This window comes from Malurus melanocephalus, unplaced genomic scaffold, assembly GCF_030028575.1.
Source record: "Malurus melanocephalus ecotype Western Australia unplaced genomic scaffold, MMel_1.1 scaffold_22, whole genome shotgun sequence".
NCBI classification, from domain to species: Eukaryota; Metazoa; Chordata; class Aves; order Passeriformes; family Maluridae; genus Malurus; species Malurus melanocephalus.
The window spans coordinates 2,267,414-2,292,886 of NW_026623254.1; the positions used below are offsets into that span (position 1 = coordinate 2,267,414).

Consider the following 25,473-nt stretch of genomic DNA (forward strand, 5'->3'; position numbering starts at 1 on the left):
CCGAACGATCCCCGGGCGCTTCGCTGGCGATGCACAGAGAGCCCGCCCGGCTGCAGACGGGAGCGCACAGCTGGGGCTGCAAACTGGGCTTCCTGACAGGGGAAGGGGCTGATAAGAGACAAAACCTGGGAGGTGCGGTAAGTCCTTGTCGTGCCGTCCTTTACGAGATAATTCAGTTGTGCAAACTCCCCTCCAAAATACTGCGGCGTTTACAGTTCGGGTGAAGGGATTCATCGTGACTGATGGGGCCACAACACTGGGTGTGGATTTCTTCCTGAAGGCTTTTTAGAGCTCATCCTGACTATCAACATTATGATTTATTTTATTTGCAAGGACACTCATAATCAGGAGCCCCGCTTTTCAAGTGGTCAATGCGGTTTTTGGAGCTCTTTGGAGATGAGAAGTGCCGTGGCAATTATCAGTAGCGTTTGTCAGTGACAYTACACCGTGCTGCTCAGCAGGCAGTGTGTTTGGGCACCCAAACACTGCACCTTTCAGTTTTAGCCGTCCCTTCCTCTGAGCCCATTTTCTGAGCTCAGACTTCTGCCTCCTACTTGCTTTGGAAGTGATGTGTCATGACTGACTTCCACAGGCAAAGCTTAAAATATTCTTCATCTCAGAATAAACACCTGGGCCTTACCAAGAACAGTTCTATCTCACATTTTCCCGTATCTTCAATTTTGGATCAAACTTGGTTTGCTGGACCAGGCAGTTTGCTGTTCTCATCATATTAGTAGTCCAGGTCTTCAGAGAAAGCATATTCTGAGTCTTCTCTTCCGTTGGTTTTGCAGGGATATATTTTGCCTACACCATGAGATTGCCTGAACCAGGAGTATGACCAGGGACATTCTCGTATAAATGACCCAGAAGTAAGCAGGAGTATAAGAGAAAGGAGAAGACCTTTCCCTATGCACACAAAAATACACATTTTCATACTTAAGCCAGTGCCAGGGGGAAGCAATTCTTTTTCTGCTAATACAGTTCAGAGGAAAACTACTACTTTCTGCAAGCAGGGAGGAAGCAGGGGAGGATTTGTGAGTCAGCACAGGGCCTGAGTCAGATTGCTTCTGGGAACCCCTCTTAAGTGGTAGARCTGATGCACCATCCCSAGCCTGAGCAAGGCCTACCCACAAAATCACATTTATTTCTGACGATGCACTGAGAGACTGTCACTAGAGTTCTATTTCCAAAGCACAAGCAATATAACCAATAATATTCCCCAAAGTGGATGTTTRTCACTTAATAAATGCAGATATTGGATAAGAAAATTGAAAAATATTAAATATTCATAAATATGAAAGGTTTTATAGCAATTTTAAAGGAAGCCTGGAAAACAACAGTTTTAGCACAAAAAGGTCCACAGTCATGGCAAGATACCCTAGATAAGATCATCTACAATGATTTGTGAGGAAAAACATTGAGGACTTTCTTCASCAGTGTTGCAAAGGAAACTCATATGACAGAGTTCATTTAAGGACAACTGTACAATAGCAATTTGGGGAGGTAGTCTTTTTCWGTCTTGCTGGATTCTCAAAATATTAGTGGAAGATTGCTAGATAAAGTAAATTCTGTGGGTGTAGTGCAGCATTCTTGGGGCTGCGGATGTCATTTCTATTTCAAGAATAATAGGGAAGGTCTTGGAATAGTAAGGAAAGACACAACACAGGACAAATCTAGTTGATGTGAAAAGAAATAGGRAAGAAAATTTTCAAGCTGCAGGGTGACTATTTTGGAATAGTARGAARTGCCATTTAAACATATACAATTCAAAAACCACCATATACTCAATTCAAAAACCATTTGCTGTAAAAAATAGAAAAAAAGAAAGTTTTGGCATCAGCTCACRATGTTCTCATTGCTGCATTTTCAAACTGTCTTCATGGACTTCTCAAACCGAAACACTCACACTCAAGCAGATTCATACAAAAGGGCATGTGTACGTGAACACAATTGGTTTATGCTTGCCAAGCCTTGCAATACCACCCTTGCCTCATCCTTTGAGCAAGAAAGGAACAGCACAACAAAACCAAAAGCCACAACAAAACCCAGCTCATCTTTCTGGATCCTGTTCTCTTGGGAAGCAATTCAGCTTGAGTRTCCTCTGCTTGTCAATAGACAATACAAGCTAACTTAGACAATACAAGCTTGTCCTGAGCGTGGCTACACAGCCCCAGCTTTTGGCTGCCTGAGAAGCATGGCTGGATAAATGTACACATGGCTTAGGCTCCTTGTCTCTTTGCTGGAAGAGACCTCTATTACCACTCACAGAAGCACCTCTCTCTCCTCCTGGGGGGCTTYAACTGTTTTTAGTAGCCTTTTGTTCGAAGTATGTAAGTGCCCACTTTCTTATAAAGTTGCTCGATGAATAAAAGACCTTCATCTTTACAGTTCCAACACAAGGTAGCTCCTTACAAGTTCAGCTTTATTCTCTAGCCATTTGATTTTAGCTCAGTTCAGCTGAGAATGAGATCCAGGCAAGATCTTCAGACTTTAAATGTGAAAAAAAAAAAACCCAAACAAAAAATGGCATCCCTCCTATGCAGCTACCTGCATACAGAGAAGTAGCATGGAGAGAAAAGCAGCAACTAACTGCATACAGAAAATTGCACATTACAGAAAAAAAGAAGATTTTGAACAAAACCAAAATGAAATTCAGTGAGCAAACTCTGAGGCTCTTTGGAACAAAGACCACATTGCACTGCAAAGTAGTGTTACGCAGAGTGGGTAGGATGGGATCAAATACTCTCTGACAGTCAGGGACTTCTAAAGGTGGATTAAAGTTAAGGCAGGTAAAGGACATTCAGGAGCCCTGGAAATTCCTAGGCCAGCAAGGGTAAGCTGTCACCCTTTCCCAGGAAATAGCTCTGATTTTCTGCTGACAGGATGATCATGGATTGAGAAAACCATTGCTGGGGTCACAGTGAACGTTTTGTCTATACTTCATCACTGTGAAGGATCACAAATAGCAAGAACTCTTGACTTCTCTTCCTACAGAGCTATCCAAACCCAAAGCCAGTCTGGCCCAAAGACTGCCTCAGTTCTCAGTAAAATGACCCATYACATTCCTGCTTTTTCAATTTCTGCATGCACAAGTGCAGCTGTGACAGGGAACAGTCTTTACAGGAGCAAATTTTGGTCTAGTGCTGTGCCACTGGATTCAATCAGAAAACTTGTTTAGGAATATGTCAAAATGCTGTACTGTCTTCAGTCTGGTCAAGTGAACATAAAACTCAAGCCAATAGTTAAATAACCTCTGAGCTGAGATAATGGTGGAAAAGTGCTGTTTCGGGATGTCAAATGCTATTTGTATGCTGCTCTGAAGAATGAATGCACATGTSCTAAAGAAACTGTTTTGGAAACAAGGAACTTTGAAAACCTGTAAGTGCTAAAGCATCATGGTGACAGAAATGAGCTTAAAAGCACTTGGGTCTCAATTGCTGGAGTTAGGATTTATGACTTTTGGGTTACGAACACCTTTATAAAATTTTTGCTTTTTTTTTTTTTTTTTNTTTTTTTTTTTTTTTTTTTTTTTTTACAGTTTATTGTCATAATTCCTCTGCTAAGTGGACATTAGTTGCCTTTCTGTATTATAAATTATGAGCATTATAATTGTTTGATGTCCTTTTCCAGATGCTCTTAACTAATCACTTGTGATTAGAAAACATAAAAGCTTAAAAGTTAACAAATGTTAACAGGGATTCTGCAAACTTAGAAAACCAGCCAGGGATGATAAGGTTAAAGTTTTGTCGTACATAGAGAAAAATATATTGATGAAAGGAATTGTTCTTCCTGCAGGTTAAATAGTCCAGCATATAACAAGTGGYATACTATGGGCTACGTGAAATTTGAACTTCTCATGATAGAAGAATTACAACACAACTGTTGGAKAACTTCCAAACCTTTCCCTTTCTTATGTAGAAGTGCAGCACTGTMATATGACAAATATAGGCTACATTGCCCTGGAGAAGAAAATTCACCCCACCTCTTACCTTAGGATAGTGATTAATGAGCATTGATGRAACTGAGCTCAGGAAAGACACAGCATGACATTATCAAGAGAGTTTTCAAGAGGGTCATAGAGGGTTTTAGGGAGGATTTTGAGAACCTAACAGTACAAAGCTATCTGATCAGGAAATTAAAGAATTTATGCAAACCCCACAATGTGTGATCACTGCTGTGTTACTGTCTTGATGCACATGTGGGATTTGTTTTCTCTTCCTAAACAATTGAAAATACTGTTAATAAAAACCATATGGTATGATGCCAAAATCCTTGTAAAGACGTGGCCAGTTGAAACTGAGCAACTCTGACTCTTAGTTTTAAGAACAAAGAGTGGATTTAGGGACTTACCAACTCTGTGGTTAATCAGTCCCATCTCAGAATACCTACAACTCCAGCTTTATTTCTTTTCCACGTTARTAAGACTGTTGCTTTTGATTTTTATAAACCTGATTAGACTTAAAACTCTGCTTGCACACATCAGATAATAAAATRCTTTAGGGGAAAAATGCTTTCTGACATACTAAGAAAAATGTCTTTTAGCTCACTAGGCAGTCCCAATCTGTTTAGACAGAAAAATTAATGGTTGCAGTTTTCACARAGTTGTATTTGTCAGAAGAAAGAATGCTTCTTTATTGGTATTTACTTTCTTTGCAASTCTCTTTACAGCTTGCATAGTTCAACAGCTTTTTGTACAGATTGTGTACATGTTTCTAGAATGTGCTGGAATTAAACATTTATTTATTTTTAGTTTCATTTTACATATAATAAGTTGTCAAATCATTAGATTCTCCTGCTGCAATCTGAACAGCTAAATTAAATTCCTAACAAATACAGAAATATACAAATATAAATTTGGTAGAAATGTGACTCCCTCCAAAGCAAAACTATAAAGTGCAATGATCTAAGCACTGCAATGTGAAAAGGAAAAGGTGGGCTAAAGGCTGAGTTTAAATTTTCCCCTGTATTGTGAGGGGAAGGATAAGAGTCAATGCTAAATTCTTTCACTGTGTGCTGTTTATATTGAACAACAGAACTGTTAGATTTAGAACAGGCCTTTCTAAAGCTTGGGTGCATTGATACCTGGACGTACTGGTTTGACTTCTTAGGAAATTTACCTTGTGTTGATTTCCAATACAAAGAAAAACCAATGTACAGAAACAACCTACAAGAAGATGCCAAGTGCAGAAATATGCTGAACAACAAGGAACAACACTTATTGCAGGAAAAAMACCCAACCAACCACCAAACCCAACAACCAACGCAAAATAAGAGAGAAATGTCAGACAGGCTGCTAGCTTGATGTGTGAGCAATAATAGGAAATAACTCTCCCCCAACAGATTATACTTCTAAGATATATAGCATTTGATATGTCCCAGTTCTCACACCACTGCATTAGCGCTCTGCAAGGATGGTATGTGTTTTAAAGATGAGATGCTTGAAGAAAGTTTAGAGAATGTTTTGTAATCCTGTAAAGAAATTGAATTTCTATAGCTCATTCCACTGCTAAAGAAAACAACATTTAGTAAGGCCTATGGAAAGAAGTGACAAAAATAGAATTTTTTATAATTTCTTCTATTTCTTTTATCCTGTGAGCTATATTCTGTCAAAAATGCTTCTGATGTAAAACTGTTGAACAGCTTTAGCATTACTGAATTTGAAAAAAAGATTCTTTGCGGAGGGTTAGCAGATGTTTTCTGAATCGTGATTGATGTGGCAGGGCAAACCAGCAGAAGATAATCTAAAAGTGAAAAAATAAGARTCATAGCAACTCAAACAACTCATAAAAAATAGTTGCAACAAAGGGCAAAACACATATGGGATAGGTTATTGTTACATGTGTTAAACAGGAATTGGATTTGCTTCTGGAAAAAAAGGGAGATTAAGAAAGATGTCTGATCTCCTTCCCTTTTCCCTGGCAGAAAGAAAACTTTGATAACATTTTAAGAGACTGGGCAGGTTAGGTGGGCAGTAGAGGTGTCAGCTGGGAGAGAATGTAGGAATAAACCAAAGTAGATCACACCCCTACTACTTTGATGTGGAACAGCAATATCTTCCCTTCCCCWGCACGGTGACAGCAGCAGCCAACTATTACAAGTGAGCAACTGGGAACCCAAGATGTTCTTCCTGCTGATACCAGTTAGCTACAATCTGTACACATACAATGCAAACTGTTCTGAAGAGACAGCAGATGGCATTCCTGGATTTTCAGTTCCTTCAGGACAAGCATCTTGATGGCAGACCTCTCTCAGTCCTGTGCCCTACACCCATTCTGAAAGAACTCGGCATTATTTTGAAGAATGGAAGAAAGGTACTAGAAATGTCTGATCCATCCAGAGCACTTCTGGAAAATCTCTTACTAAGCCAAGCTAGAATCTTTTTTATTATCTCCATGTCTGCTCTTTGATGTCAGCATGGGGTTTGTTTTCTCCACTTGGAAGGGACTGCCTACACCCTGATGTGGTCCCACATTATGATATTGGGATTTTTTTCTGTTGTGAAAACATGCTGAATAATCATGCCAGCATGCACAGTAACTGGGAGGATAAAGGCTGACACAGTTATTGGGTACATTCGTAGTTAGTGTTATTTTGCTACGTAGACAAGACCAAATAAATATTTCTCTGTTTTCATTGGCGTTCCTTAAATATGAGAGAAATCTTTATTACAGCAACAACATGCCTCTGTGAGTAATCTTCTTTACCCAGATAAACCCCTTTTTGTTACACAGAGTTAACTTCTTCTGCCATAAATTACATAATTCTCCAGGCTGTACCTCTCAAGAAAGCATGCTTTAGGTCCTGATTTTGTAATCCCTACTCATAGGAATGATTTTTACCTAAGGGAGATGCTACACTGGARTCAAATTACTCCCTTGAGTAAGAGTGACCTAAGTAAATAAAGAACTTACAAGCATGTGTAGAGTTTTCAGTTAACTACGAAGAAACAAGTCTAATGAGGACATTTGGTTCAGACTGTTCTATCCTTTTTAATCCATTCCCTCCCCATTTGTAATGAAAGCAAAACAAATTGGCCACTTGAGATTAAAAACAGCTAGGCAAGGACATGGGAAAGGTGGTGCAACTTTTCCTCTCACGGTGCTGTGTGTGCTGGAGACATGGCACAGAGGGTTCAGAAGTCCTGTTTAAGAGTGAGGGAGAACGTCAGGAATCTGCCCGAGAGCACGTTTGCTACAGCTACTGGACCTCAGAGAAAACAAAGGAACTGGGCTTGGCAAAAGCTGCCATTATTTAATGTAACAGCAGCAACATTTAAGGCAGAACTAATATTTGGAAGACAAAATTTGCCTAAATGTATTTGAATTAGTTTCCTATATTGTCAAGGTCCTTTATCTCCTAGGTTTGGTGGCAGTAAACTGCCCAGTATTTTGTCTCCTCCTTAGACAGCTTACTGTATTCTTTAGTTCCTACACATAAACCTTTCACACCTGGGATCAGCCCACTTCTGTCTCCTCACATCGAAGGCAATCCACAATCCTCCACTGGCACACAGTTCATAGCATAACCTCACATGCAGCAGGAGAGCAAATTGAAGTCCCTTGCTCCACCAGTGACAGTGAATAAATGCAAATCACATGTGGGACACAACTGTCAACTATGCTTTGCTAGAAGCATATACATTTTAAAAGAAAGTGGACTTCCTTACTGCCAGTTAGCTTTTCCTTAAGACTTGATACCTRCTATTCAACACACAGAGACAGTCACTGGCCCACATTTCTTTGYCATAATCCAAAAACACATGGTTCTCAAAAGAGATGCCATTTTGGATTCCTTGAATTCTCTGTGTTTATTACTTCAATTACATTATTTCCTCAACTCTACAAAGCAGTGTTAATTTTCTTTCACAATGCAAAAAATAATGAGAAATTACAGTTGAAAACTTCAACTGGGCACCGAATATTAAAAAAAAAAAAAAAAAAAAAAAAAAAAAAAAAAAAAAAAAAAAAAAAAAAAAAAAAAAAAAAAAAAAAAAAAAAAAAGAAACCCAAATGCAAACCAGATAATTTCATTGAATGGGTTTTGTTTCAACAGCTGCAAAATGGAATCATTGCAACGGATTGAGCTGTGTTGTCCCAGTGGCTGGGAAGGAGGAGGGCAACCCCAGGCTGGACAATCAGGTGCCTGGGATGGCCTGGGGTGAATGTCACCACTGCACACTGAGACACAGAGAGAGCTGACAAAATCTAGGGCTGCTCTAGATCCTGTCCTCACCCTCCAGCAAAGTCATTTAGCAAAGCCAAGCTGGAATCATGCTATGGATGACAATCATCTATTTTCCCTGGGAAAGAACATTTGAGGGTAGTTAAAAATCAGCATTTTAATCTCCCTGCTTTACACAGTCTCAAGGCAGAATGGAAGGTTCCAGGAGCAGAATGMCTGCAGCAGGAACTGGGCTTTTTGCATGGTGCTTGATCCTCCCTTACWGGCCCAGCCTTCTGCACATGCCAAGGGGAGGTGCTCCAAGGATGTTTCAACTACAACTGAGTTCATTTTGACTTCTGGAACAATTCAGATTTACAAGGATTACTCAAGAGAGAAAACATTGAATCTGTTGCCCCCTGGTAAAGTACACTGCCTCCAAATCAGGTGTAGTGGGACATAAAGTCTCTGGGATAGTACCAGTTTCTAGCTCACAGCACTAAGAGCTCTTCTTATAGGCAACAAATATCAAACACGCCCATTTTACTATAAATCACTCAATAGCAAATTCCAAGTCYTGGAATCAAAGATGAGATAGAGGAGTTGCTTAGTCTTACATTAGGAAGATCCATGGCGGKTCTAGCATATCTCTACAGTTTTAAAGTCTGTAAGTTACCCTRTATTTTGCTATAGAAGTCCCACTGTATTTCTTTTTCAGGGGGGAGATATCTCTGAATTAGGAGATTACAGAGACAGAATTCTCCAATGATGTCAAATTATTAGATTAGATCATATTCCTGGAAAAGTGAGAGAAAAAATATTGCCAGTRTTAGTGTTAAGAACAGCCATTATTTGCAAAAGCAGACTATAGCCTCAACATCTTGTAAGCATTTGAAAACTTTTGCTTTTCTCCCCCAAAACCCTGACTGTAATTTAGCACACACAATGTATTTAGGCAGTGTCCCATACAAAAAAAAAAAAAAAACTCCAAAAAAAAAAAAAAAAAAAAAAAAACCAATCCAGTCTCATCACACCCATGCTTTACTTGCTTCATGTACATGCAATAATACGGCAAATGAATAACAAAGACAATAGGGGGACTTTGCCAATCCATCATCTCTCAAATGAGCAAACCTTTCTGCATGCATTAATCTCCCCACAGAGCCCTCAGGATGTTTTTTATTTCTCATCTTCACTGCTTTACRTGGTGTATGTGGCATCATATATGTAGACCTGAATGGCTCAGATCTATCAGAGCATTGCAAGGAAAGGCTGGATACTTTCCTGCCTATTACAAAGTTCAAAGAAATGTTTTGATTAATGCCAGAGAGTTTGGGATAAGGATGGAAGATGACTGTGGTAATGTGAAAACACTGCAATAAATATAGGGTAGAGAACACTGCTGGGAYTGAAAAAGCATTATAAATTTTAATAGAGCATATCAGGGCAGATTACTAATTGTAATGAGACAGAGAAAGATCWGAAAATGTCTTAATCTTTCATTCACCTTGTCTGAAGGTACCCAATTTCCTCATAAACTCAGAGTAATCATGGACTTAAACAGAAGCATAATTCTGAAAAATTATTTGTTCTTGCTAATTATTTAAATACATGTAAAGGTGGTAATCTCTAGGCGTTCACACATGAAAATTCTGGTCTTTTTTAATTTTAACGAAACAATATGCTCTGCCAGTTACATGCTGCTGTGTCATTGACACAAGGACATTGCATTGTCATGGGGAGGGTTTGGCTTAGGTCCTTTTGTTTATGACTTCTCTTTCCCTGTTATGCAATTGCTGCATCTCCAGTAGACCATGTAAGTACTGGTGCTGGAGAGCTACCCACACTGCCTTTGAGGACCTCTCCTGCTACAAGATTCCAGCATGATTCCAGTGAAGCTTGAACACATCACAGCCTTAGCTTTTTGTGTTTTTAAAATAAAAAAAAAGAGAAATTATGGCAAGTTTTTGTTCTAGTGGAACAGTCAGGTTTCCTCTCTAGCTTCATTAAAGGTAGCAGGGTCTTCTGCCCACATAAATCTGTGTTGTCAGCAGAGGATCTCATTGAAAACACAAATATGGAGCACAGCAGCTACTCAGATTATGCARCTCCCAAATTGTCTAGGGGAGCTTATCAATTAAGTCTCGCAAATATCAGACAGACAATAACCAGTGGCAAAAATGCAGTTACATTAAGACAAAGTGCAACCTGAACAGAATGAACAGAATGTATGAGGTGGTATAATTGAGCAGCATGAATAAAGGTGGTAGAAATGGAATTTAATAAGTTAAAATGGCATGAGCTAGCATGGGTAAGACTACTCATTGCCCTTTCCAATAGTYAGGAGTGATTTTCTTTTTTAATTGGATCATGTTTCTTCATTGCCCAATTGGATGCCTCTTTTTGGCCTCCTCAAGCACAAAATGTTTAAAACAAGTTTTAAAATATGTAGGAACATAAAACTGAGAGAGAAGAGTAATCAACAGAAAACTCTTAGCACAAAAGGGCTGACTTGATTCTGTCCCTAGAAAGCTTCACAATGCTTCACATTCCTGCCAAAGGAGATACTGGCTAAGTTTCCAAGACACTAAAGTGATTAAGTGTTGGTAGACATGCTGATTTTGCACTTGTCTACTTATGTCCATCATGGGAATTGTTTTACTTCTCTCTCCTTTCTCAAATCATTATATTGATCTTAATGCCACATATTAAGACAGGTGCTCTAATGCACATGTGAAGTTTTTCTTACAAGGAGACTGCTTTGGTACTCCAGCAGAAAAGTTCTTTCAGTAACTGAAATAAAGTAGACACTGYGAGAAGTGTGCTAATATGACAGTAACAGAATAGTTGAACAGTGAAATCTGGCCTGTGTATCAATGATATCAAGTGTTTGTGTCTAATTTTCAAAAGTGATTTAATACAATGAAACCTAAATCATCCATGTGCTTTYCAAAATAATCACCATCAATCTACACATTAATGCCAGGCTAGAAAGACTGAGTGTAGAACATTTTCCCAGAAGCAGTAGGACTTGAAAAAGAGTAGTGTGGGAAAAAAAGTTAGCTTAATTAGCTCTGAAACTCTATTTCAYACACAAAGCAACTGCCAGCACTGGGACGAGAGCTGTGGGAAGTATCTAATCTRCTACTCTGCCACACACCTCATACAGTCACAACAAAAATGGTACTATTCACTCACTCACATAAAACAACAAACCAAAAAACCCGACATTTTCCAGAAAAGAACTCAAACTACTTAAAAAAAATCAAACTCACAAAAACTCCTCAAACAAAACCCAGTCAATCCCTATTGAATTGCTTGGAAATGTGTAAAAACACTGTTTTTTCAAATTGTACTGGAAGCCCAAATTCAGTGCCTTTGAAGGCTTCTCCCATGATGGTACAGTTGCTTTTTGTGACATGGATAAAATATGTTGGTCTTATCTTTTAATCAAAATGTCTATTTTCTTCCTTATGACAAGTGGTCTTGCGAATGTCCATATAACCACAAAGCATAAAAGTATCATCTGTTCTCTTAGAGATTATGAAATATTGATGTGCCCACAACCATCATCCAGATGTAGTCTTCAGGCTTTGATGAATTCATGACCTCAAACCCTTGTGATTTTAGGAAGCACTAACRTAATTTGGGGCCTTGGACAGTTTGATCCTAACAAAGATGGTCAAAGGTACCTTTTTGCTTGTCTGCCCATGGGTGAACCAGCTTTGCTTGCAGATGAACCACTTATTGCACTGGACAGTCCCCTATTTCTTGGTTGAGACATTTACTGGCAAGAGGTAGCCAAATCCTGGGAATTAAGCATGCATGGGACTTGGAAAAAAGGGATTGTGAGCTCTTAACATCCTCTATCCATCTATCTGAAGCTGTTGGATAGTCATGCTAAATGTCTACCACTGRTAGCCAATATGAAACATAAATAATTAGAACCCACTTCTGGAAGAGTTAAATCTTGAACTTTTGTTTCCAGCTGTCAATCTGCAAAATGCAGACACCAGTGATTTACTTCAGAGGACAATTAATATGTCTTTCTCCTACCTCAAAGCAAAGTTAGGTGGAAACTCTCTATATGCTGACACAGGTCTTTAAATACACAAGCCTGAATACAAAACACGTCCCTCCTAAACTCGATTATTTCCGGTAGATTGAGCCAGAGAGAAAAAGCTCCTTGTAAACTCCTTGTRACTCAGAAAAAATGATTCCATGCTGCAAGCCAATCTCTCCACCTCAGACAACCTATTTCCCAAGACCAATCCTAATGAGTTTAAGATTTGCATGCAAAAATTCACCATGTGTTTCACAAATTCGCTTTATAAGTATCATCGTGTTTTACACACTTTTTCCCAGATAGTGGCAGTTAGATCTGGACCTCAAGCCAAGCAACAGATGTTGGAATTTCCATGCAGAAGGTGGCTGCCAGTGACCCAGAGGATCCCCTTTTACTGAAGAGATGCTGCTTCCATACACTTACAGAGTCTGTTAAGTGAGAAGGAATTGCAGCATATGTTACATTCATGTAATTTTAGGACAAATCTGTGCAGGTTTTTTCCTTGCAAAGGACAAGTCTTCTGCACTTTGGAAGGTTAATGTAGCAAAAAGCATTTCTTTATAGATGGCAAAACACTGCAAGTGCCATGTTGGTAACTCACTCGACAGTGTTTATGATGCCTCAGGGAAAAAACTTGAATGGGACCCGAGATTTAACTTCTAAACCTCTGCACTAAACTTATGTAAGAATGTAATCCTGTAATGTGCTATTTATGGTTAGCTTAGGCAATCTTATCTACAAGGCCTCACGAGAAAAGTTATGTTGGAATACATACGGATGCGATAACATCTATTCTAGGCTAATAAAAAGGCATTTGTACAATTAAAAAATGTCCAGTCAAGATTGAGGCTGTATTGGCTACAGATCTCAGTAGGCTTTTTAAAGCCACAATAGCCCCCAGGAAGCCTGGTTTAACAATTATGTCCCTATTCAGAACCATAAAGATTAATAGAGGGTATCTGTCAGGTGAAGCTAATGGTTTGCTCGCTTCACACTGTACTAGCATTTTGTTGTCCAGACCAAATATTTTTTAGTCTGCACCAGGCTCACTGGCTCTGTTCTGGTACAAATGGAAAAGTTCTCTAGATGAGAAAACTCACAAATGGACTGTTAGCTAGTCTGTGCTGGGATTGAGATCATACACGGATATGAACTGTTCCCTCAGACTTGGTTCCCTCAGCTTCCTCTAGTCCTCCAAGAGCACCATCCACACAGCTAAGCTCAGTCTGTATCAGAACTGCTGATATCACACTGTTTATGGCAACTCAACTCAAGGTTTTTGAATGACTAAGGTTAGAAGTACTTTAAGATACCAGACTAGCAAAATCYTCAAATAAAAACAAAGTGTTCCCTACAGCTATTCTGGAAAAGATTAATTCCTTTTCTGCTCACTGCATCTCTCTGCTATAAACATGGAAAGCAAAGTTTTCAAGCAACTCTCTCCAGAAGGTAAAACTCTCAAGCCAAATGATATAATCTTCCCACACTGTCATGTCCATATTCCACCTCCACAATGGAATTATCAGATTTAGCTACTCATACCTTTATTGTAAACAAGAAAACGGATKAAAGACTATCAAAGGCTGCTTGAGGACTTTCTCAGAGAAACTGCAAATAATTTAAGTAAATCAGACTAACAAAGAACATGAGTATGTCATTGTCCTGTATTCTTTTGCTTCTAAATTGTTCCCAGCGCTCTTGATCTGAACATCACATACAAAGAAGAAAATKCAATTTTAATGCAAAAGTTCCTCTCCTTCCAAAATTAGCACACATGACCATGCAGATTTTCCATCACAGTCAAGAATTTAAAATACCAGAAATGCACTATAATTTCACAATTATTTAAAGGAGTTTTTGCTTGAAATCACAAAAAATCCTGGATCTTCCCCTTTGATTGTTTACAAAGGTTGCACAGACATACCATGAGACTTCTATTCAGCTGCAGCTCTGCTTTGGTCATCCTTTGATTAAGATCACATTTATCATGAATACATACATTTGAAAAAAGTCTTTCCCCATACACCAATAATGACCTGTATCACTCTCTATCTTCAGAATTGTTACAACTAYCCCTGCCCTATGCCACACTACAGACATACATAAAAGAAAAAGAATGGCATTACTTACTAGGAACTCCAGACACCAGCCGTAGTGGACGTAATACTCGGAAAGCCCGCAGTGCTTTAACATCGAATCCGGCACCTTTTCCTCCTATTGAATTCCCCCCATCTGCTTTGGTTGCTTGTTCTAAAATTGCACTAAAAAGCCTGCAAAAAGAAAGAGGAAACAATCTGTAGGCAGACAGCAAGGCTTGGGCTAAATAGGAACAGAGATCATCACCATCATATCACCCAAACTATTTCACAGACCTGTGAAGAGTTGTCACACCTCTCTCTCGACATTCACATATGGTGGAGGAGAGACAGACTCTTCGCATATGCAACAGCCTATTGGTGATGTCTATACCATTTGCAAAACACTTGTTTCTGGAGCAGACATAAACATGACAATGGTTCTCCTTCATGCTCCTCCATGGTGCCTTGCAGCCAGCTACAAGGTGTCTTTACTAACCAGCAATTCACCTTGGGGGAGAAAATCAGAACCCCTAATTAATGCYATCACTAATTATCTGTCACCCATTTTACAAGGAATTAAGATTCACCARTGTCACTGCAGGTGGAACTTGGTGTAAAACATGAGGACCCTTCAAGGRGCAAGTTTTTAGATAAGAGATTATGCTCACACTGTGTGCTTTTGGATCCATTAGTAAATCCCCTGATGCACTGCCTAAGCAAAGTGCAAAACTGCAAGAGTCATTATTAGAATGTTTTATTATACCAGTCTTAATGTTTTATCTTGGCTAGTAGGAGTAATGTTTTATCTTGGCTAGTMGGAATAGTTGCTTTAAGGAGATGTCGTCTCACTCAGAATGCATTTAAAAAGGCAGAGCAAGAAAGAAAAGACAATGTTCTTCTGTAAAAAACCCGAAGGCTCGCCCTATCTGTTAATAAGAACTTGATTTAATAAATTAGCTTTCAGGAAGCAGCTTCCATTTTTCTGGTAAAACATTAGTACATTTGGGGGAGGACGGATTCCTCATGAATTTGCTAATGATATTGCTTTCAGACTTGAAATCCTCAGCTTGAACCCAGCCAAATTCAGTAGAGGTTAAAAGCTGTTCCAGCCTAAATGGATGTTTGGCACTTTGTAGAAAAGGCTTGCCTGGGAGTGGCAGAGACCCCTCGGCCTGTAGGGTGCCATGGAGGTACCCCAGACAACTTGAAAAAAGCTTCCTGGGCTTTAAGAACCAGTCTAGATGGAGCAGCCTGGATACAGCGCTGGTTTCTGTTGCAGACTTGGCAACCTGTGGTGCCTCTGTCAGTATCTCATCAATATCTCAACTGGCATATTCCACAGAGAGCCCCCAGACCGTGGATCAAGCAGAGGTTGAGTTGGCTGATGGCTTAACAAGGAGCTCCAACGCTTGCAGCCTGCAGATAAATCCTACTGATGGGGCCACAAACATGGGGAGATACGAATGAATCATTTACTGAAGCATCTAAATCAACACATCCCCCCAGCACTAAATCCACAAAAACACGGATTAGGGAACTGCAAATGTGAAATTCCTTTCTTAAGCAGGTTTGATTTTATTGTTTCTTTTTTTTCTGTTTGTTTGGTTTTTTGTTTTGTTTTTTTTTTTAATTCATGTTAAGAATCTTATAAAACTTGTCAGCTGTGACTGTGGAACTCCTAACTGGTTCTATTCAAAGCCTCAATTTCAAGCACCACAGAAAGATTTAACAACTAGGTAATGAGYGTGGGAAAAACTGTGTGTGGGGAGGTTGGATGCTGAGTTTGTAGGTGTTGCAGACTGAGAAGCAGGATGCAGAGAAGACAAAAACAGAGCCTATGAGAAATACTGCATTGACTACAGATATCACAGAGAGAGACAAACAAGAGCTGATGCAAAGAACATGAATTATTGGAATGTATGTGTTTCTTAAGCTGTGTACACAAATTAYACAGTTGCATTATCTGCTGGTCTTCATAATAGAAACACTGCAGGTCAAATTGGGCCTAATGTGTTTTCAGTAAGTGACTGATTAAGCTCTAGCAATGCACACTGTTTCACATTCAAACATTTCTATCTTCCTAGTCCACAGAATTCCCATAATAGGTGATGAGTGACACACCTATACAACAGTTCCAGTCTCCTGGGATCCTCTGAAGGAAAAAGAATATACTGCCAAAAGGTTTCTAATATTGTTTTTCAGCTCCAAGACTAGAAATCTCAAGGAAATCTGAGTCAGCAACTGTGCAAAGCTGAGGGTCCATTTTCCTGGAGCCCATTTTCACAGGCCCATGTTTTCCCAAAGAGCAGCTCTTGGCATTGGGCACCAAGGCTGCTTYTCTTCTGCTGCCACTCGTGCAGTGAGCAAACCACAGACTGCTCTAGAATTCTGCTGCCTAAGCAATGTCCTAAATTAGTTCAGGAGGAGCAGAAACACAAGCAGTAGGACAGCTTACTCCTCTGGAGACAGAGCCTGCCTTCCCAGAGCAGTGCAGCTCCACTGCAGCCCAGCTGGCCCTATTTGTGTGCTCCAGCACTGGCGTGCTAAATGTGCTCTTTTGAGGCACCCAGAGTCATCTACCTACTGCACTTCAGGAATAATTTGCAATAATTCCTGCTGCTCCTCATTTAAAAACCTACATTTAAACTTGAATTGCATTACTCCTGCTAATCCTTCTTTAATGCCTTTACTCCATATCTCCCCCGTAGTAATCCTGCTTTTTACCAATGCATTACAACTTCATATTTTTCTGATTTATTTCACTCTCTTTGTCTATTGTACTGGGGTCTAGACTATGCCAAATGTGGCCCCTTGAATCTCTATTCCACTCTTCAGATTTATAGTACATCTTGTCAATTCTTCTACTTCGTCCTCACCACCTCCCTCTAGGGCATGGGCAGACATCCATGAAGTACAGCTACCTAATGCTCTTARTTTTTCCAGCTAATTGTTTGCTGAGACTAAAATGACCAGATGGGTGTTAAACTGCTGATACAAAAGATGAGGCCAGAGCCCTTCTATCTTATATTTATATAGGAAATTCTGCTCTTTAATGAAAAACTTTGTGAAAAGCTCTCAGTAGGTATGGGGGAGTGAGGTGCAGTTCTTTCTCAGCAGGTGAGTTAGCATGCTCCAAGCACAGGGTAAGAGAACACCGTGCTGACAGAGAAATCAAAGTCTGGATTGTACAAAGAGGGCCAATCTCTTGTGGCCACTGAAAATCTCACCACTAAAAAAAAAACAAAACAAAAAAAACCCAACAAAAAAACACTCAACAAAAAACCCTAACAGAAAACAACCTTATTTCCTTCCATATAACTACTTTTTGACAACCTAAATTCATGTCCCATTTTCATTTGGATATTGTATTTTCCAGTGATGAAGCATAATTAACAGAACCTTGATTTCTGAATTTCACTTGTGACATAACTAYACCTTAACTAAACTAATATGACAGATATGAACTGTAGAAGCAGAAAAACATTTTTTTTTCACACACATGTATGGACACACTCCATGGTTTGTTGGGGGGTTTTACATTTACCTGTGGAGTATGAAGCTGGCTTCACTGTTTTTCTTTCTTATATTTTTCTGTTTCCCTTTTGACATTTGAAATATCAAAAGGGTTTTCATTTTGCTAGATGACCCAACAGCAGCATGATAAGGCTGTAACCTGCTCTTCATCTCTTCCTCTGTGGGGAGTACACTGTGATTTTTATAGCATAAAAAAAGAACTTGTCAAGGGCCTCCAAAATTTAAAAAGAAAACAGAGGGTTTGAATTTCTAAGGCCAAAAATCAGCAGAAAAACATAGCTGATAAAAAAAATCCTCTTAAGTATTAAAAAAAGGTGAAATACAAAGGCTTTTTCTCCCAGTGTTTTACAGTTCACTTGTGATTTGTGAGTGTGAAAATGTTTGGATCTGCCCTCTAGAAACTCCCCATAGGTCTTCAGAAAGACAGACTGTGACTRCTTTTTCCATTCTATGGTGACCACATTTTTCAGTCTGCTCTGACTTCAGATTTTGTCCAAATATCTTTACTGCTTACCTTCCCAAGTAAGACTGTAATACTGCCTTTCAAATTACAGCACCTTTTTTTCTGGCAGAAGTTACAGGTCCTTGGAGAATGACTGTGCTTGGCAGACAAACCACAGCACTGCCAGGAAAGACAGACACTCTCCTATCATAATATTGTCAAACTGGTCTTGTCTTAAGAGAAATTTCCTCCAACAGCCTAGTATTAAAGGATGTCACTGTGATATCTGAAAGTTTTAGTGTGTTCCTAAAGAGGATGCACAAATGAAGGAGGTGGGTTTAGACAATTTGCTTAAACATAATTGGTTGTGAGTTGTGCCTCATTAAGCAGCCTCGGGGTCTGGTCTCTACTCTTAATAAGAACAGGTCTCCCACACTTCCAGAATGATCAGTTGCTCCAAGTCTACAAGACTACAGCTCTAAAGTGCATCCTTTCACCAGAAGATGCAGCAGTTGTGTTCAGTGCTCCCCTCTGCTGCTGTTGCATATTCCCATGTTAGAATCACTGACTTGTTAGAATCACTGATTCTAAAATCCTTTTGGGCACCAGGGGACCTGTCTTCAGAAGGCAGGGGAAAGTATATAGGCACATTGTTCTAAACATTTTTTACAGGAATTGTGAGTCCCCTCTAAACTTTATACCTGGTCCTACACATGTCCATTTTCCTCTTACTCTAGTGAATAGTTCATTTCAAGGTAAAGGAAGCCCAATGTGCTATTATCTCTTGAAGTTATTTGGTGAACTGGGTRTGGATGGATTTAAAAGATCTAAAACCTTTCTTTGGTTTTGCTCCTTTAACTTCCAACAGTACCTGAAGAAGCGCTTCCCACTTAGCCTGTGTTTTGTGGCAAGGACAGTCATTATTGAAAATGAAGATGATTCATAAGGCAGAGCAAGCACAAATGGCAATTACCACAGTCCTTCCATCCTTTGCCCCACACCAAATTAATCCCTTTGCCCCGTACTACAGCTGTGTTCAAATTACTCAGCTTTCTCCAACAGCTCCAATAGGCAGAAAGAGGCACCATAAGAAAATATTGTTATCAGCACTTGCTTTCTTCCCCCTTTCTCTCTCTCTCCAAAATTTATTTTAAACCTTTTCCATGGGGCTTCCTTCCTGGCAAAATATTCAAATACACTGAAGTTTAAACATAATGTCACTGAGGGATTTCAGAGAGCCTCTAGGAAAAGGAGACAGGGCAGGAAAGGAACAGATGGTATCACCACGTAGATTTTGCAGAGGGGTTGTGSAGAGAAAAAGCAGCGCACCAGCCTGGGCTATGGTACTGTAAGAGTGAGTTTAAACAGATAAACATCAAAGGAACCCATCTGGCCTTGAAGTGGAATCTGTCACTTGAGATTGTTACTATTTAACAGAGACCTTGGGGTCTTGGCCATGTTTATTATACTCGTGTAATCCTTTCCCMGTTACATTTTTTGTTCCCCATCTAGTGACTAAGAGCTGCTGGAGGCAAAAGCAGATAGAAGGGCTGRGAGCTGCAGCTTCTGTCATTGGCAAGGGAATTAATTTCAGCCTGAATATCATCTTGCTGATTAACTGCCCTAGTAGGAAAATTGAAAAAGGCTGTACTTAAAGTAGATATAATGCTGCTCTGTGATTTCTGGAGCCCTGCTCTCTCACATTCCAATGGGAAAAGAGGAGGCAATGTGTCCTCTCTTTAAAATGCCTTTCTCATAAAAATGAAAAGGGAATAATCACATTCAATGAGTTTTGTTCTTCAATCTTTCTTCAACTTGGGCAGCAATTTCAAAACAGGTGAGATATCTGAGGGCATTCAGTGGCAGAACCAACTATGGAATTGGACATCAGTACCAGGGAAGATTGGGGATTTTCCAGTTTTCAGTTGCTGATAGGCTATGGGATCCTCTGTCTGAGGGTAGGAACAAAGGAGAAGCACARTGGGCATTGCTGTAAGGAGAAGCTTTATGTCCATGTGGAGGCAGAGAGGCCTTGAGACTAAGAATAGATTTCAGCCTGTTCTCCCTCCCCCTTACTGGGAATTCTCCTTCCACCCACTTTTATCCATGGTGACGGGAAGTGGGAGGTATTGGGAAGCACACAGCAGTTTGCTGATTAAATATTTTGGGGCCACCACAAAAAATGGTCAGGAAGGCAGATCGGTTTAGGGAAGAAATTATGAGGGGGTTTTGATGACTAGGAGCGTCCCTTTTGACATTTTCTCTAGGAGCTGATGCAGGATTTCCTTGGTAAAGAGGTGAAAAGATTACAAGTTTTTGTGGGCGATTAAACTGTCTAACAATGGAGTGGTGGGAGGATGGGACAATTATTCAGGCAAAGAAATACTTGTTCTCTTTGTCTTTAGTGATAGTTTATCCTTCACCTCTTCCCTTCAACAACCACAATTTCAATCCCTTGCTCATCTCTTACCCTTAGGTAGAAAAAGCAGAAGGTATATTACTTTACTTTTATTCAAATAAGTGCCAAACTTGAAAAACCTGGAGAGGAGTAAGGGAATTAGAAAGGTTGCAGCTCAAAATAGCAATTTGATCTACAACAGTAAAACTAATCTTTTAAATGGTTAAAACATTGAAACAGTCAAAATTAAAAGTGTGGAAATTACCAGCTGAGCAATGCAATTGAACTGGTAACTTCTTTTTTTTGTTTGTTTGTAAGTAGAAAAACCTGGGAATTAATTTTTTCTTCCATCTTTCAGAATGAGAAACATCAGTAAAATTTCACAAGATGGCAGAATTTATCTGTCATCAAACTCTTAATCTTAATTATGGGATTACCTAGATATTAGTTTTTAACGTTCACACAGATTTTGAAACAAATTCATTTTCTTGCAGTTAAGCATATTCAGACAATTGACTTTATCCAACAGCCTTGTAATGCTTCCTCTTTTTATCCGTGCAGTTTCATTCCCCTGTCTTGCAAGCCATCAAAATGGTGTTTGTCAGAGGAACACAATGGACAGCAATGTCCAACATCACCTGTTTATAATGCCCTAAGCACTCACCATCCCGTGCCCCCAAAGCTTGCCAGTATCCCCATGTAGACAGTGCCTTGAAAAACAAATGGTTGGTACTCACCCTACTACCACAATTATAAAATCTAGTAAATTCCAGCCATTGCGGAGGTAAGCGTTGGGGTGAAAGAGAAGTCCGTATGCTATTACTTTTAAAAATGCTTCCACTGTAAAAATTATGAGAAAGAGATATTCCACTCGTTCCTGGGGAAGATAAGARAACAAGAGAGACAATGGTTAATGTGAGTGACAAAACACTGTTGTTTTCTTTTGTCATAGKGCACCCTGCAGCCTCCAGCTCACTGACTGCCACTTGGGTACAGCTCCCACTGTCAGCTGAGAGGGCTCTTCTCCTCAGCCTTGCACGGCCTGCAGTCACTCTGACAGTACAAGAGGCAGTAAATTTAAGTTAGATTCTGAAATTTGCTGCCCTTGCCTTGGCAGGGACTGCCCCCTGCACAGGCCTGTGCAAAGCAGGAGGGGAGAGGGTCCACAGGCACTTGCCAGCCCCCAGCTCTCTGCAGCATACATGGGCAAATATTGTCAGCCATCAGAACCAACTGCATCCACTCCTTTTCTGCCTCTGGAGAGGAAATGTTACTGCATGCAATACTGTGGAGAGAGATGGGACAAAAAATAAGAGGAGCCCACCTGAGACTGATGTATGTGTCAAACTGAACCTTCTTTGGGATTCCCTTTTCTGTTGCTGGGGAATAAGTAGGCTGAATATTGGTGATAAATGATTCACAGATCAGGCTGACTAAYACTAGAGGCTTTTAGTCATTCTGTCAGAATTGTACATATCCCTGTGAAATGCAGGCTGCAATTCAGCATATCCAAACAAAGGCACTTCCAGTTACAGTACAGCCTGATTTAGGACAAGCAAGCGGGCTTTTGGAGYCAGTACACAGGCTCACCATCTCTCATCCTTGGGGCTTTTAGCCCCAGTGTGGAATAAAGACAGCAGTATTGCAGAACTGGTAGGGATCTCCACCTAAGTAGGCGGGAAACTGCAGCATTAGGTAATCACTACACAAGTGCTGCGTGGCAAGCTGAGTGGGAGACAAGTACATGAAAACTAGATGACAGCAAAAGGAGACTAAATCCCTACAAGGTTAAATGACAAAGTTATTAAAAGTTTGCACTGAAGAAATAAAATCAGAGATAAATACAAATTAAAACATCCTAGGGGTTCCTGTCATATCTTAAAGGATACCCAGCACAACAGTCAGGTCACTATTTTTCTTTTCAGCTCCAAATTGCAACTGCCCTGTTCCTCTATCCAGCTGAATACATGTATGACATTTTTGTATTATACAACAATATAAAACGTGCAGGATTACAAAAAAAAAAAAAAAAAAAAGTCCATAATTTGACAGCTGCCCATTGGAATATCTTGCATTCAGCTCCAGGTAGTTAACAACTCACTAGAAGYCTGCAGATCAAAAAAAGCAATTGCCAATTCATCTACATGTTTACAYTAATATTTGATATTACATTGATATTTTAAATGACTGAGAAACTCCATCTGACAGTAGCAGGCACATGTTTGTGCTTTAAAACATTGCTGGCTTCCCTCAGACAATGCTTTCCCAGTGCCTGCAGTATCCCCCAGTGCTTAGTAGAAGGAATACCTAAAAAAAGAAAAAGCATCATTCTGCAGTTGTCTGATCCATAGTAAAGCTTTTGAACACACCCACAGCACAGAATTTGTCCGTCCTTGTCCCAGATGGAGACACAGCAGCACACTAAGGATTTCCCTTCCCTTGAACTCAGAAAAGGAAACAACAGCATACAGTGCTACATTCCCAGCTCTACAAATAGTAAATTCTAACAAGCAGGAGTCCAACCATGGGCTTGACCACAGGAAAGAGCTCTGTGATGGCATGCACACCCCAAGAAGGGACTGACATAGGGACCCTTCTCCTTCCACTACAGCTGAGAGCTGAACGAGTTCTGCTATACAAATACAGCCAAACAAACCCAAATGATTCACCTCCATGCACACATTTGTAAAGTGTGTGGTTTCACACATTTGTAAAACCCCAAAGAAATGCAAAATGACCCTGCGAAGGAAGTCCGTGTGGTCTTCCCAACTGCCCTGCACCTTTGTGCTGCCACACAGCTCTGTCAACATGGCTCGAGGCCCAACCCCTCACAGACAGCTCATGAGAGCTCTGCCCATGTCTGAAAGGACAAGGTGAAGCTGGTGTAGAGGCTGAACAATGATAAAAATGGGCTCTGAGGGAGGAGAACCTGCCCTGAACTGAGGATGGGAGTAGGGAGTGCTGTGCCTGAGACAGAYATGGCCTTGCTAGTGCCAAACGAACACCCCTTAGGATGGAATCAAAGATTTCTCTTATGGCTACCAATCCGATAATTAGTGTTTCCCACTCCCTGTTTCAGCCAGGAGCTTTCCACAGTTGCAGGCAAGCTCTTCTTCCCTCCCACAAAAGGGACCAAACTACTCCTTGTGCCTTTGAGGCTGCCCTGCGCACTCAGTTCATCCCCTCTATAAATACACACGGGCTCACGATCAAGTGTTGTAGATCCCAAAACCTCTCTTGGCAGCCACAGCTGAGGGGATTTAGGGGAGCCCACGCCCTCCTTTAACAGTTCCAGGTCCCATTTGAAGCAGGTGGGCAGAAGAGTTGAAGGCCTCAGGCTGACTCCATGCCCAACAATTTAACAGCAAACACCGCCAYTGGCCTCCGGGGACAAACGCTGCTGCCAGCCCTGTCTGGCTCCGTGCTGCACAGCTTTCCACTCCATGAATTTCATTGGAATACCTCTACTAAWGCAGTCAAAAAAGTCTAGGAAAGCAAGTATTTCAGAAAATTCTAGAACAATCTTTTTTTTTTAATTGCTTTTAAAAAATATTTAATATGACGCAGAACAGACAATATTTCAACAAATAACAGCCATTTGGCTGGGTGTAGAAGCCTCATACCTTTTCTGTCTCTAAAAATGCCTATGGGAYTACAGACATTTTTTGTTATTGTAATAAATGCTGCTTGTTGAACCATGTTAGTGAGGTAATAATCTGCCAAAGTATTGCACACACATGCATGTATATACACCTATACATTGATATATTCATATAGACATACACAACTACAAGCTGTTTGAATWAAATCTTAACAGTGCTTTGACCAAAGTGGAAAGATCCATGAAAAATAAAATTCTATAAAAGCTTCTGAAATTAACATAAGATACAGAATGTTGAGCAGGGAATAGATTTTATGATCCTCTGCACTTAAATTAATGATTTCAGGGTCTAAAACTGAAGGGAAAATACTGCTGAGATTAAACAGTGCAGCTGCTCCAAAACCATTTCAGAAASCTACTCCTGCTCAGACTCAAGAAGAATTTGAAAAGCCTACTAAATAATTTGTGTTYCCTTTTCTTCTTATACCATAAAACTAAAGAGCCTTTATGAACACAGCATAACTCARTAATGACACAGCATAACTGAGATCCCCAGAATGTGGATTTTATTCCAATTCTGATGCCACCTTGCCCAGTGAGCCCAGAGATTTGACACAGCCATTCCCTGCCTCAGGTTAGAAGTGACAGGACTGTCTCTCACCCTCAGCAGCCACCAATAAATTTTCCTCTGCTAAATGGGCATCTGTGCTTCTCACTACTCATTTGAAGCTTTGCTCTCACAGATTAGGTTGGCCAGGACCCAGTGTTTCAAACTCCCAAGGGACAGAGCACTGMAAAGTATCCATCATCCCAACTCCTYTAARAACAYCATTTGGTACAATTTTACAAGAAACCAAGCTAGACARATACTGRTATTTCTCTTTGAGAGAGAKCCCTGCTGACGGGGAAGGAGGGAGCTGAGCACARACTTTATGGRTGTGAAAGGAGATAGCAACAGCATTGCCCCTTGAAACARTAATCCAAGCCATAGYATCAAAAGAGAGGGAGCTACTCTGGAGCTGCAAGAAAGAAGGAACACTAYTTCTTTATTTGCCTCTTARAAATGGGAATTAKGCTYATGTAGCTGAGGCCTGCAAAGCACACTGCAGGCTGTAGAATGACAAAGCAAGAGCTTCCTGCTTGGACAATAGTGACATAAATGCTTTGAAAACCAAATTAAAAACACCAATAAAA

At 40.1% G+C, this 25,473-nt stretch overlaps 1 protein-coding gene across 1 annotated transcript in view; it reads right to left on the reverse strand.

The window, feature by feature from the left end:
* Positions 1–25,473, reverse strand: part of CACNA1C (calcium voltage-gated channel subunit alpha1 C) — a 413,981-nt gene that overhangs the window by 168,945 nt on the left and 219,563 nt on the right. The window contains exons 4-5 of the mRNA XM_057390048.1: positions 21,416–21,555; positions 14,357–14,496 (exon numbers count right to left, since the gene is read on the reverse strand). Coding sequence (XP_057246031.1) covers positions 14,357–14,496; positions 21,416–21,555 — 280 coding nt within the window. The remainder of the gene's footprint in view (positions 1–14,356; positions 14,497–21,415; positions 21,556–25,473) is intronic.